The sequence below is a fragment of the Artemia sp. Qi Xiang Cuo genome, chromosome 6, assembly GCF_049724085.1.
Source record: "Artemia sp. Qi Xiang Cuo chromosome 6, ASM4972408v1, whole genome shotgun sequence".
NCBI lineage: Eukaryota > Metazoa > Arthropoda > Branchiopoda > Anostraca > Artemiidae > Artemia > Artemia sp. Qi Xiang Cuo.
In genome coordinates, this window is record NC_142799.1 from 7,601,743 (window position 1) to 7,613,743 (window position 12,001).

Consider the following 12,001-nt stretch of genomic DNA (forward strand, 5'->3'; position numbering starts at 1 on the left):
ATCATATTCATTATCTCTTTCCAGGCAGGTAAGTAGTAATTTATTTCGCAATTGGGGGCTAATTAGGAAGCAAGTAATTAAAAAGAAACGGTGTTATAAAATACAAACAAAACAATACGATTCTATGTGCAATAAACCAAATGCAGAAAAAAATTTAACTGGATCACACAATATTTATAGATTTTTAAATCGTTTTCCTCAACTCACCGACCTTTTTATTTTTTGTCACAACTACTTTTTAAATTTTTAAAGCATTTTTCAACTACTTTTGAATTTCCAATTACTTACAAATTATACAAAACACAACAAGAAAATTCCCCTCTTGTATACTTACCCTCCCCACCCCCGTAATATAGTCCTAAATCCTCTGCTGACTGAAATCAGATACTCCTGAAGGTTGAAAACCTTAAGCATAAGTAGGAGGAGCTTCAAAGCGCATGACTAAGCATGTTTTACCACCAAATTAAGACGAAATATCAGACTGGTAATAACTCGTAAGTAAAATAGATTATGTTTCTATAATTGCTTCGCTTTGCGGTAGAAAAATCACAAAAGTAATTTGTATTTTCTTTGTTTCTATATTTGTCACATAAATTTGTTTAAACACGATTTTTTTTAAACACGAGCCATTTTTCGAAAAATTCCGAATGTTCAATTAGTTTCAAATTTTATCTGACTAAGGACAAATTTTTACCTTAGAGTAATTTTTTTCTCGAGAATGTATAAATATAAATGAAACAAAGGGAGCAAAACGGATTGGGCTTAATATAGCTTAATCTTTCCAACTTCAATTCCTTAACTTGCCAACTTTTTTTTTATTTATGCATTTATGGCTTAAATCAATTTGATGTCTATGTTTTGTAAAACCCCATCCGTTTTGCGTCCCTTCTTTTCACTTATTTTCACATACTCTACAGAATAAACACATTTTCTACTAAGTTATTTATTTCATTTTGAAAACAACTTTAAATTCTTTTTTTATATTTATTATTTCTTATTTAAATCCTGAAAGGAAAAATTTATTTTTACTTTTCTATACAGAAATAGAATCCCAAAATACGCCCTTTGTTGTTGGGCACGATGCGTGTTACCATTCCAGCCCGTTTCAGTATTTTAGGATCTTGATAGCGCTTCCATGATTTATGGGTAGTTTTTGCACCAAGTCAAAAAGCCAACATTTATCAATGCAACGGAAAAGGATACTAAGTATCTCTTTTACGATATTGGGTGGCAAATTAAATTGTATAACCATATGACCATCAAGGGAAAACTTTCTAATTATTGTTATCGCCTCAAATTGTTTTTCCCCAGTTCTTTCATTGTTTTCATGACCACTAGTAACTCACAAGGGACTTAAAACTCTTTCAGGGAATTAAGTGATCGAGAGATTATAGTTGACATTTCATGGCTTCATCAAAATAAGGTTAAATATAATTTTTTTTACAAGCTATGGAAATAAGCTCTATGCAACATTAAATTCTGAAATGGATAAATTGCATCACATTCAACGCAAAACCCTTTGCTTTGTAAACACATATCCCATGTGTTATTTACTTATCCCCAATGGCAGATTCAGGGGAGGGGCAAGGGGGCACATCTCCCCTAACTTAGTCTAAATTAGTGTAATTTACTTAATTAGCGCACGTTCCCGTTAATTAAACTTGATCCTAACGCAGGTTTATCGGATCAACCTTTTTTGCCCCCCCCCCTAAAAAAAATCCTGGATCTACCCTTACTTACCCCCCCCCCCCTCTAACGGGTTGTCATATAAAATGGATAGTCATAGACAGGGGTGTAGCTCCAGCATTTTTATTTAGGGGGCAAGAGTGGTTCACATCCAGAGAGTCAAGGGGCATGGGCTATATAATATTCTCTTTTCTTCAAATTATTGCCCCCTAGCCCTTCCAGAAAACGCCACTGGTCATTTGAAGTTGAGGAAAGACTCATTCAATTGCGAATTCCGAGTTCAAGCATCCAATTTAAGGCTTAAAACAACAAGATTCAACCTGTCACCCCCTCAACCTTCTATTTACCCCCAAAGATCCCCACATCCGATTTGGCATAATGTAGCAATTTTATATTGATTTCGATCAGAACACTCAGGAGTTTAACCCTTGACAGGCCACTATATGAACGAATACCAGGAAAAATCTCCAACGCTTCCCATGTAATCTCTAGGTCAGACTATTGACGAAAAATTTTATTTTTGCATGATTTATTCAAAATTGTCAAGTAAAAATACGACATTAGCCTCTCGAGTATATAAAAATGGGGCATTTTCACTTGGTGTGGAAGGCTTTAAAACAATTGTTTTTGGCAGTAAGGCACAGTGGAAGGTCACATTTTTCGCATTCAAAAGTGGTATATCCTGATTTGCACTCTTTGCAGTGGCTCTGCTTTTCAGTCTTTTTTGGCCAGTGATCAAGTCCATCGGCTTGAGCAGATATTGCCGGTCGGATTAGATTGCGACTTCGAATGGGGCTGGGACATGCTTCAACATCTGTGGATGGTCTAGCACGTTTACGTTGGGGCATCACACGTGCCGAGGCTTACAACCCTGCAGCAAATTCAGACTTGAAGGCTCTCAAGATCATCGGTTTGTCTGTCTTTGAAATCAGTACTTTGTCGTCTGACCTGAAAAGAAGCCAGCTATTGCAGACTGCTCTGTCAATAAGCCACCAGAAGAGTCTCATATACCATTTTCGTGTCCGAATATGAGTTCGGCACATCTCCGCCAGCATGTCTGCTAAATCTACGCCAACCATATGAAGGTTGTACTCATAAACAATGGCTGGCCTTGAAACTTCAACCCTGGATTTATCCTTAACGTTCCAGCGTCTGCACGTATCCTGTGGCGTTATTCCTGCATACGTTGAAGCCAAGCAAACCGTGTTGTTATCTAACCATTTCACTACAATAACGCCAGAATGAATGTCAGTCCTGTAATCTGACTTTCCTCTCTCTCGTTTCTTCATTTCTCCATCTGTGAGAAGCGGGCAGCCCTTTAGTCGCGCTTTGTTTAACGTACCGATTAAAGAAAATCCTTTAATTTTTAGCAAACTCATTAGTTTCAAGCTCAAAAACTAGTTGTCAAAGAAAATCTTGTAGCTAATTTTCTCTGTTAAGGTACTCATCAGAAGTAAAACTATGTTGCCTCCGACTCGAAGATCTGGCTCTATGTCATCTTCTACAAGAGTGCCCTTCCCTTGGTAAACTTCAAAATCATATACAAAACCTGACACACCGGCTCTTGTGAACACTTTTATTCCCCACTTCGTCGGCTTTTTTGGTAGATATTGTCTCAAGTTGCTTCGCCCCTTGAAAGGAATCATTTGCTCGTCAATTGAATGGTGTTCTTCGGAGCTGACTTCAAGAAACTTGGAACGGATATGACTCAGGACGGGTCGAATCTTGTATCCACCATTCCTGAGGGGTGGTTTGAGCTACTATGTAGGAGGGACTCCTCCTACATAATAGCTGATGTAAAATTATATTGTTTTCTTCACCCTTTTTATTTTCTTATTTAGTTGTTTGTTTCATAATTTTGAGCCACGATCGTCCGATGTTGTATTTTTACAACAGGAGGAAGTTTATCTTGCTACTGATCCAAATTCTTGCACATTTCGTGAATTTCAACTACAGTAATTCAAAACGGTAGATATTTTATGCGCATATGACATGAAAGGAATCTCCCAACTTTTCGTTTTGTTTCCAGTTTCTAGCTTAGAAATTACCAAGCTTTTCATTTTTTTTTCTTACTCCATGGTGTTGTGACTCGCTTTTTAGACCACAATCATGTCAAACAGCAGCCCTACGAAGGTATCAATCGACTGTTATCATTCAGCTCCATTAAAAGATGTTAATAAAAACAGTATTTTTTTTTACAGCAAGATGGCAGTCCAAGCTCGAAAAGTACAGTGTTGTTTTTTTACAACAATTGCCTCTGTAGGGTTAAAATATATGGGGTGACATAATAAGCGCGGAAACACCTGAGATTATACTAATGGCTCATATGTACCAGCGATTTCATAGATACATTTAAATCAAATGGTGGACATCACAGTTTAAGAATACATTCTCCTTACTGTGGTAGATATGCTACGCCTTGTTAAACTTAAAGTCATGCAGTAATTTTCAATTTTTATGATCAGTAGGCTTGAATTGAGGTCTCCAATCCCCCCACCGCCAAAAAGTCACACGTGTTGATAAACAATCACCAAAACTTTAAACATCTTACGGCTTGTTGAAAGCAGTCAAACAACGATCTGTAGTCTAAATGACACATTTTTAAGATATTTTTATTCAAAAATACGTTTTTTGGTATTCTAAATTAGAAAAATTGCCTTACCCTAGGTTTAGAAAGATCTACCTTTCCCCCCTGTATTTTCATGAACCGACGCCACTGGAAATGTTGTAACTCTCATGGTTCAAAATCAAGGGCGGATCCAGGATTTTTTTTGGGGGGGGCAACATAGGTTGATCCGATAAAAAAAATTAGGGGGGGGGGGCGCAAAATTGGTTGGTCCGATAAAATTGCGTTAGGAGCAAGTTAAATTAGCGCAAACTTGAGTCAATTAAGTAAACTACACTACTTTAGACTATGCTAGGGGGGTGCGCGCCCCCTCACCTCCCTGGATCCACCACTGCTCACAATAGTCGAAAATTATTTAATTTATTTCCCAAAATATCAAATTTCAGCCATAAGAATTATTAGTATTGAAGCAGACAAGATTTTTTTCGGGGCCCAACAATAAAAATTAGATTTTATGTGATGATTGAGCAGGAAGCGTCCAGAATTCTGAAAAAGTTTGGGTTCAATGAGGGTTCTGAGCCTTGAGTTTCCCTCCCCTGCGTATTTCCCTGAATTGAAGTGTAACTGTCAACAATCAAAAAACGCTAAGTATGCCTACATGTTACGCTTCTAGTGTTTGATTTTTATAAAAATGGTAATAGAGTAAAGATTCTAATTACAATCTTGTACCTTTTTGACTCGCAATCATTTGGAGACATCCTGGTCAATGATGCGAAGGCTCTGTTTCCGGTCCTCTTCGGTCAACAGTGTGCCTGACTTCTCTTCGGCTCCTTTTAGTTAACAGTGCCTGTGCTTAGACTCCATACCCTTTTGGCAAACAATGTGTACAGTCTTTATCCCATTCTATTGGGTCAAAAGGGTGTAAGCTCCACTTCCAAGACTTCTAGTCAACAGCATGTACACTGTCTTTGACTCTATTTCATAAGTAATCCATTTCTGAACTCTCTTTGGTCAATAGTGTGTGTGATCCATCTCTGATATTCTTTGGTCAAAACTGCTATGGTCGATAGATGACCCTCTTACGTCCAAAGTGAATATGACCCTTCGAACCCCTTTCATCAATGACGTGAAGCTCCACCTCTAAAACCCTTTCCTCAAAGTTTGCTCAACCCTCTTTGTCAATTGTCATACATTACTAACTGGGTTTGATTTCAGCAAAGATGGTACTGAAGTATTTCTGCGCTTGTTAATTGCAAAATTAAGGCTTATTTCACAAAAAGTGTTTGATTTCCCCCAAAAATGAAATTCAATGATTTCTCATGTTTTCGGGCATAAATCTGTTGCTAACTACAAATTAAAATGTAAGAAAATATGCGTCTTGGGATGATATGAAAAGTACGGCCCCATTGATTAGGTCCCATTTTATACAAGTGGCCCATTCTTCATAAATCAATTGCAATGGATAAAACTTGTTGAAGTCAGGGCCATGCAAAAAATTTCGTGCATTATATGAGAAGTACTCGAAAAGTGAAGTTAACATTCCTAGTTTTACACTTCCAAAAATGTTGCTTTTCGTAAGAGTACAAAGTCATGGTGTGTTTTGTTTTGGGTAACAACCCCATATTCTGTCTTCGGTCCTTGGTAAATCCCAAATCTTAATTTGAACATCCAATGTGAGACACTATATTCCATCACTATGTATTGCAAACTAACCGGTTGTTGTCCTATCTGACCTTCGTAATCCCAATTCTCGAGTGTTTATCTGATCTTTGCAATCCAAATTCTCGAGTGTTTCTCGTATAATACATAAATACCAAATTTTTCAGCAAACAAAGTTGACCCTTGGCTCCCCCTCCCTTTTCACGATCAGCTCTTCACATAGAGGTTTACTCCACTTTTCAAACAGTTCGTAACAACGAACTATAAGTAAGGAACGATGCGGCTCAATAGTACCCGAAACTGTAACAAATATAGTCTTGATAATAATAGATGCATCAACAGAATGTAATGTTGCTGCTTATTCAAAAAATATAAAATCCATGAAGTTAAATGTTACTTATCAAAAGTTACGAGCCTGAGAAACTTTGCCTAATTTTGAAAAACGGGGAAACTCCCCTAAAATATCAAGTGATCTTAATGAAAATCACACCATCAGATTCAGCATATCAGTGAACTTTACTGTAGAGGTTTCAAGCTCTTATATATAAAAAAATGTGGAATTTTGAATTTTTTGCCAGAATCAAGATCACGGATGCGTGTTTATTTGTTTTTCCCCCAGGGGTGATAGTATCGAGCCAATTATCCTAGAAGATCGGGAGAGGGCTTAATGATAGTAAATTAGAAGTTCTAGTGCTCTTTCTAAGTAACCAAAAATATTGAAGGGCAGCTAGTCCCCCCCACCCCCTTTTTTCCCAAAATTGACCGATCAACATTTTTAGATAGCCATTTTGTTCACTACAGTCGAAAGATCTAATAACCATGTCTTTGAGAATGACTTGACCCCCCCCCCCAAGCCTCCGGGGAATGGCTGCAAGTAATGAACTTTACCCATTGATTACATATAGTATTGGCTATTGGGATATACAAAGGCATTTTCGGAGGGGGAGGTAGGATCTTTCTGGTGGGATTGCTTAAACGGGAGGGTCTTTCCATGGAGGAGTTTTTGCGGGGAAGGGAATTGTTCATGGGAAGGGGAGCTGGATTTCCCGACATTAATCAAAAAATTATCAGAAATTAAATAAAAAAAAACAAGTTTTTTCAACTGAAAGTAAGGACCAACATTGAAACTTAAAACGAACAGAATTTATTACGTATATTAGAGGGGTTGTCCTCTCCTCAATAGCTTGCTCTTTACGCTAAAGTTTTGATGTTGCTGCTTACTTTTAGCTGAATAGACCTTTTTTTTTTCATTTAATCTTGACTAATGACTAAGGAATGACTTATGGGACCGTCGTAAATTATTGAACATTAAACGATTCAATAACAGTAATGTCGCAGTATGAATCTTCCCAATTAGGAAACACTCTTCCCATTTAGGTGAGCTGTAATACAAGTTGTGATTCACGTAAAGCAATCTGTGAGTATTACAGAGTTTGTGACCCAAGAATACAACGCACAAGAAGTCTTAATTCTAAAGTCTTTAAGCACCCACTTAGTAAATAATGTTTCATTTATCTCAAATTTGGCATTTAAGAGTTTTTAAATCGTTTGATTAAAAATCGTTTAAATCAAGTGATTTAAACAATCTGGTTTAAAATTTAGTTTAAAATCAAACGGTTTAAAACTAAACTTTTTGATTAAAAATTGTCTAAATCGAGTAAAAAATCGGTTAAATTTTGGAATAAATGGAAAATTACCCTCACATAATCCTCAAATGGAGGACATTTCAAACCTTGTTGAAATAGTATTCTGGTGTAGATTTGAATCTTTGTGATTGGATACCCAAAGTGAGACCCTCGGGCCTTACCCTTAAATCTCCCTACCCTCTCTAGCTTTACATGGTATACCTCTTGACTCGCAATCTTTCAGCAATTACTTAGAAAATATTTCTATAACTGACTAATTTCTTCACCAGTAAAAAGTGATTAAAGCTCGTAGGATGACCGTCCTAGATCAAAATACAATAAGTACATGTTTCTCAGGTTACCTGCAGTTATTCGAAACCTAGTATGATCCATTACATGAACTGTAAAAGAAAGTACACAAACTAGACAGTGTGTTTCCCTTTAGAGTACTATAATTAGGTACCAGTTTGAGGGATAAAGATGTAGGGATAGAGAGTTGTAGGGATTCCTTTCAACATTTAAGGTACGGCAAAAGCCATTTTAATTCCGTGTTTTCCATTTTCTAGCCGTTTCTTTGAGTGAGGACAGAGAGTAAAATATACTTTGAAATTTGTAAAATTGAAAACTACACAAACCACTGGAGAAACCGAACCAATCAATTGAAATTGCCTATTTTTACTTTTTACAAATAATGTCATTTAGCACCCTTTGAACTGCCACTGCCAAAACGGTATTGTTTTTCTTTCAAAATATTCGTTTGTAGGCTTCTAGGCTTGTTGATCAAACAGTTCGTGATAACGAACTGTAAGAGCGACCCGGCTCAGTAGTAACCGAAACTCTAAAAAACGAAATTTTGAAACCAATAGATACATCAAAAGAATCAGATTTTTATGCCAATTTCAAATATATAAGTTTCATCAAGTTTCGTTTTACCATCAAAAGTTAAGAGCCTGAGAAAATTTGCCTTTTTTCGAAAAAAGGGGGAACATCCCCTGAAAGATATAGAGTTTTAATGAAAATCACACCATCAGATTCAGCGTATCGGTGAGCCCTACTGAAGAAGTTTCAAGGTACTATCTTCACAAGTAGGGAATTTTACATTTTTCGCCAAATGAAAGGTCACGGATGCGTGTTTATTTGTTTTTTTTACTGGGGTGATTGTATCCACCCAGTGGTCCTAGAATATCGCAAGAGGGCTCATTAGAACGAAAATTAAAAATTCTAGTGCCCATTTTAAGTGACCAAAAAATGGAGGGCAACTAGGCCCCCTCCCACGGTCATTTTTTCCCAAAGTCACACAAAAACAATTTTGAGACAGCAATTTTATTCAGCATGGTCGAAAATATATTAACTATGTCTTTTAGGATGACTTAATCCCCCAAAGTCCCCGGGGGAAGGGATGAAAGTTATGAACTTTACCCAATATTTACATATCGTATTGGTTATTGGGAAGTATACAGACATTTTCATTAGGGATTTTTTTCTGGTAGTGGGGGGGTGCATTGTGGGTTACTAGGGAGGATATTTTCATGGAGAAAGTTTTCATGGGGGAAGGGACATTGCTATGAATTGGGTGCCGGATTTCCCAGCATTTAAAAAAAAACGATCAGAAATTAAATTAAAAAAACAAGTTCTTCAACTGAAAGTAATGAGCAGCATCAAAACTTAAAACGAACAGAAATTATTACGTATATGATCTGGGTTCGCCCCTTAGTCATTACCTCACTCTTTACGCCACAGATTTCTTAGTACTTTCATAAGAGCTATTTATTCTAATTAACGGCCTTTGTCATTAAGGGTCATTTTTAAAGAATTGGAACGAAATTCGAACTTTAGCGTAAAGAGAGAGGTATTGACGCGGGGGGCAAACCCCTTAATGCACGTATTAAAAATATATGAAAATAGAAGTTCGTTACGTAAGTTAATTCGTAAGTTACGTATATTTATTACGTAAGTTTCGTAATAAAAACGTTCGTAAATAAAATTAAACAACTTTCGAGGAAGTCATTTAACCAAATAAAAGTAAAATTAATATGCAAATGTTGTTTTAATTATTCATGCACGGTGAGCCAAAATCAAAACCTGCATTAATTTAAAAACGTTCAAAAATTAAATAAAAAAAAAAGTTTTTTTTAACTGAAAGTAAGGAGCGACATTAAAAATTAAAACGAACAGAAATTATTCCCTATATGAAAGGGGCTCTCCCCTCCTCAACGCCTCACTCTTTACGCTAAAGTTAGGCTCTTTCTCACAACTCTATTTTTTAAAACAATAAAAGAAAACTTTAGCGCAAAGAGCGAGGCGTTGATGAGGGGACAGCCCCTTTCATATACGGAATAATGTCTGTTCGTTTTAGGTTTTAATGTCGCTCCTATATATATATATATATATATATATATATATATATATATATATATATATATATATATATATATATATATATATATATATATATATATATATATATATATGTAATAAATTGTAACTGTAACTGTAGCTTTATAAATAGTAACTGTAGCTTTCTTTATTTTATTTTTTAAATAAAGAAGTTTCTAATTGCGGTAACTCTTCTGGTATTCCATTATTATGCGTCTTCATTATGTCTTTTTTTTTGTAATATTAGGTTTTTGAGTTTAGAAAGTTTAGAATATTTGAGTTATATATATATATATATATATATATATATAATATATATATATATATATATATATATATATATATATATATATATATATATATATATATATATATATATATATATATATATATATATATATATATATATATATATATATATATATATATATATATATATATATATATATATATATATATATATATATATATATATATATATATATATATATATATATATATATATATATATATATATATATATATATATATATATATATATATATATATATATATATATATATATATATATATATATATATATATATATATATATATATAAAACGACGGTATTTTGACACTTGCAATCATTATTCAGGTTTAACCGAAGAATAGTTTGTAATTATGAGAAGTAGGTTTTGAGAATTTCGAGAATTTTGAGAAATCAAAATAAAAAGTATACCATTAAAACCCCCTCAGTCAGGAAACCTCATAATAGAGTATTATAGTCCCTCGCCTTGGACAACTAGGATAATTACATTTTTCATAGGCAGAATTGATGCGTGTCGTTTTTTTTCAGTTTTTTTTTTCCAGGGTTAATCTTATCGAAAAAGTGGCCGTGGAGCATTGAAAGAAAGATCACTTGAACGGAAATGGAGAGCCTAGTGGTCTTTTTAATTAACGAAAAAGGCTGTAACCACTGCAAACTGACGTTTTCTCCCATTTTTGCTGCAGATGTCTCAAAGGGTCTAAGTTTCGAAATATTAAATCAATTTGTAATGGTCTAAGGCTTAAATGTGCTATTTTTGTTAAATCTTACTAACACAGAGAAATACTATCAATTGGTTTATTTGCGCCAGTTTTATACATGTATGCCGGAAAGGCTGTAAAGCAATAATTTTTGCTCATTTTAAGTGTCATTGACGCTTTTTACTTCCAGCGGAAACATTTTTTAAGTTTTAGAATCAAATGCCATAACAAAAATTATAAATATCAGCTATAATAATTTACAGCCAGGGCCGCTAAAAAAAAACTTAAAAATTTACCTTCAAAATTTCCTTAAAATCAACCTTAAAAATTTACAGCCAGGGCCGCTAAAAGACAAAACTTATACTTTTCTTATACTGACTCGCTGGCCCTGTATTGAAGGTGGGCCAGTTTTCTGGCCTGAACGAATCCACTTTCTTTCTATTAAAAAAGAATTAGATATAGCTTAAAGTAAGCCTTAGGCCACAGTCTAGTCACCGACTTGAAAAGCTCAATCGGTCAGCCAGATTTATGATTAATCCTAATACTAAATAGGCTAAGCTTACCTTGCTAGAACTTGAGGGTCAGATTCGTATCCCGACGGTAAGGTAACTGACTGAAGTAGGTGTGCAGCTGCTGAAGATTGTTGAAGCATCGCTACCCAAGGATTGGCATCTGAGTCAGCTTTCTTTTTCTCCTTTTGAGCATCACTTCCGAGAAGGCTAGAAATGGAAAATGACGAAGATTTAGACTTCTCTGTCGCTTCTGTCTGAATTTTTTCAGAATTGGACTCAGTTTCTAACTCTTTTTCCGTTTCAGTCAGAATCTTTGCCATCATATTGTCAATCACTAATAACAATACCAACTTTATTCAAGCGATCCTCACAATCAAATGACAATCAGAACTAATAGAGGTGGGGTCTTCTTCAGAAGCGGTACAACTTTCCATAAGTAGAAAGCAACTCGTTGTGAAATCGATCTAAACAGACATCGCGCAGCACCTCTTCCATTGGCTTAAGAGAATAATGGTAGGAGGGAAGTAGGACAATAAAAATCTTTTGCGCGGCTCTGATTGTTATTTTTG

At 35.1% G+C, this 12,001-nt stretch overlaps 1 protein-coding gene across 1 annotated transcript in view; it reads right to left on the minus strand.

Annotated features, from left to right (window-relative positions):
• LOC148950825 (uncharacterized) overlaps positions 1-11,781 on the minus strand; it is a 37,969-nt gene extending 26,188 nt beyond the window's left edge. The window contains exon 1 of the mRNA XM_089090026.1: positions 11,484-11,781. Coding sequence (XP_088946152.1) covers positions 11,484-11,755 — 272 coding nt within the window. The 5' untranslated portion in view covers positions 11,756-11,781. The remainder of the gene's footprint in view (positions 1-11,483) is intronic.
• Between the last annotated feature and the right edge of the window lie 220 nt (positions 11,782-12,001).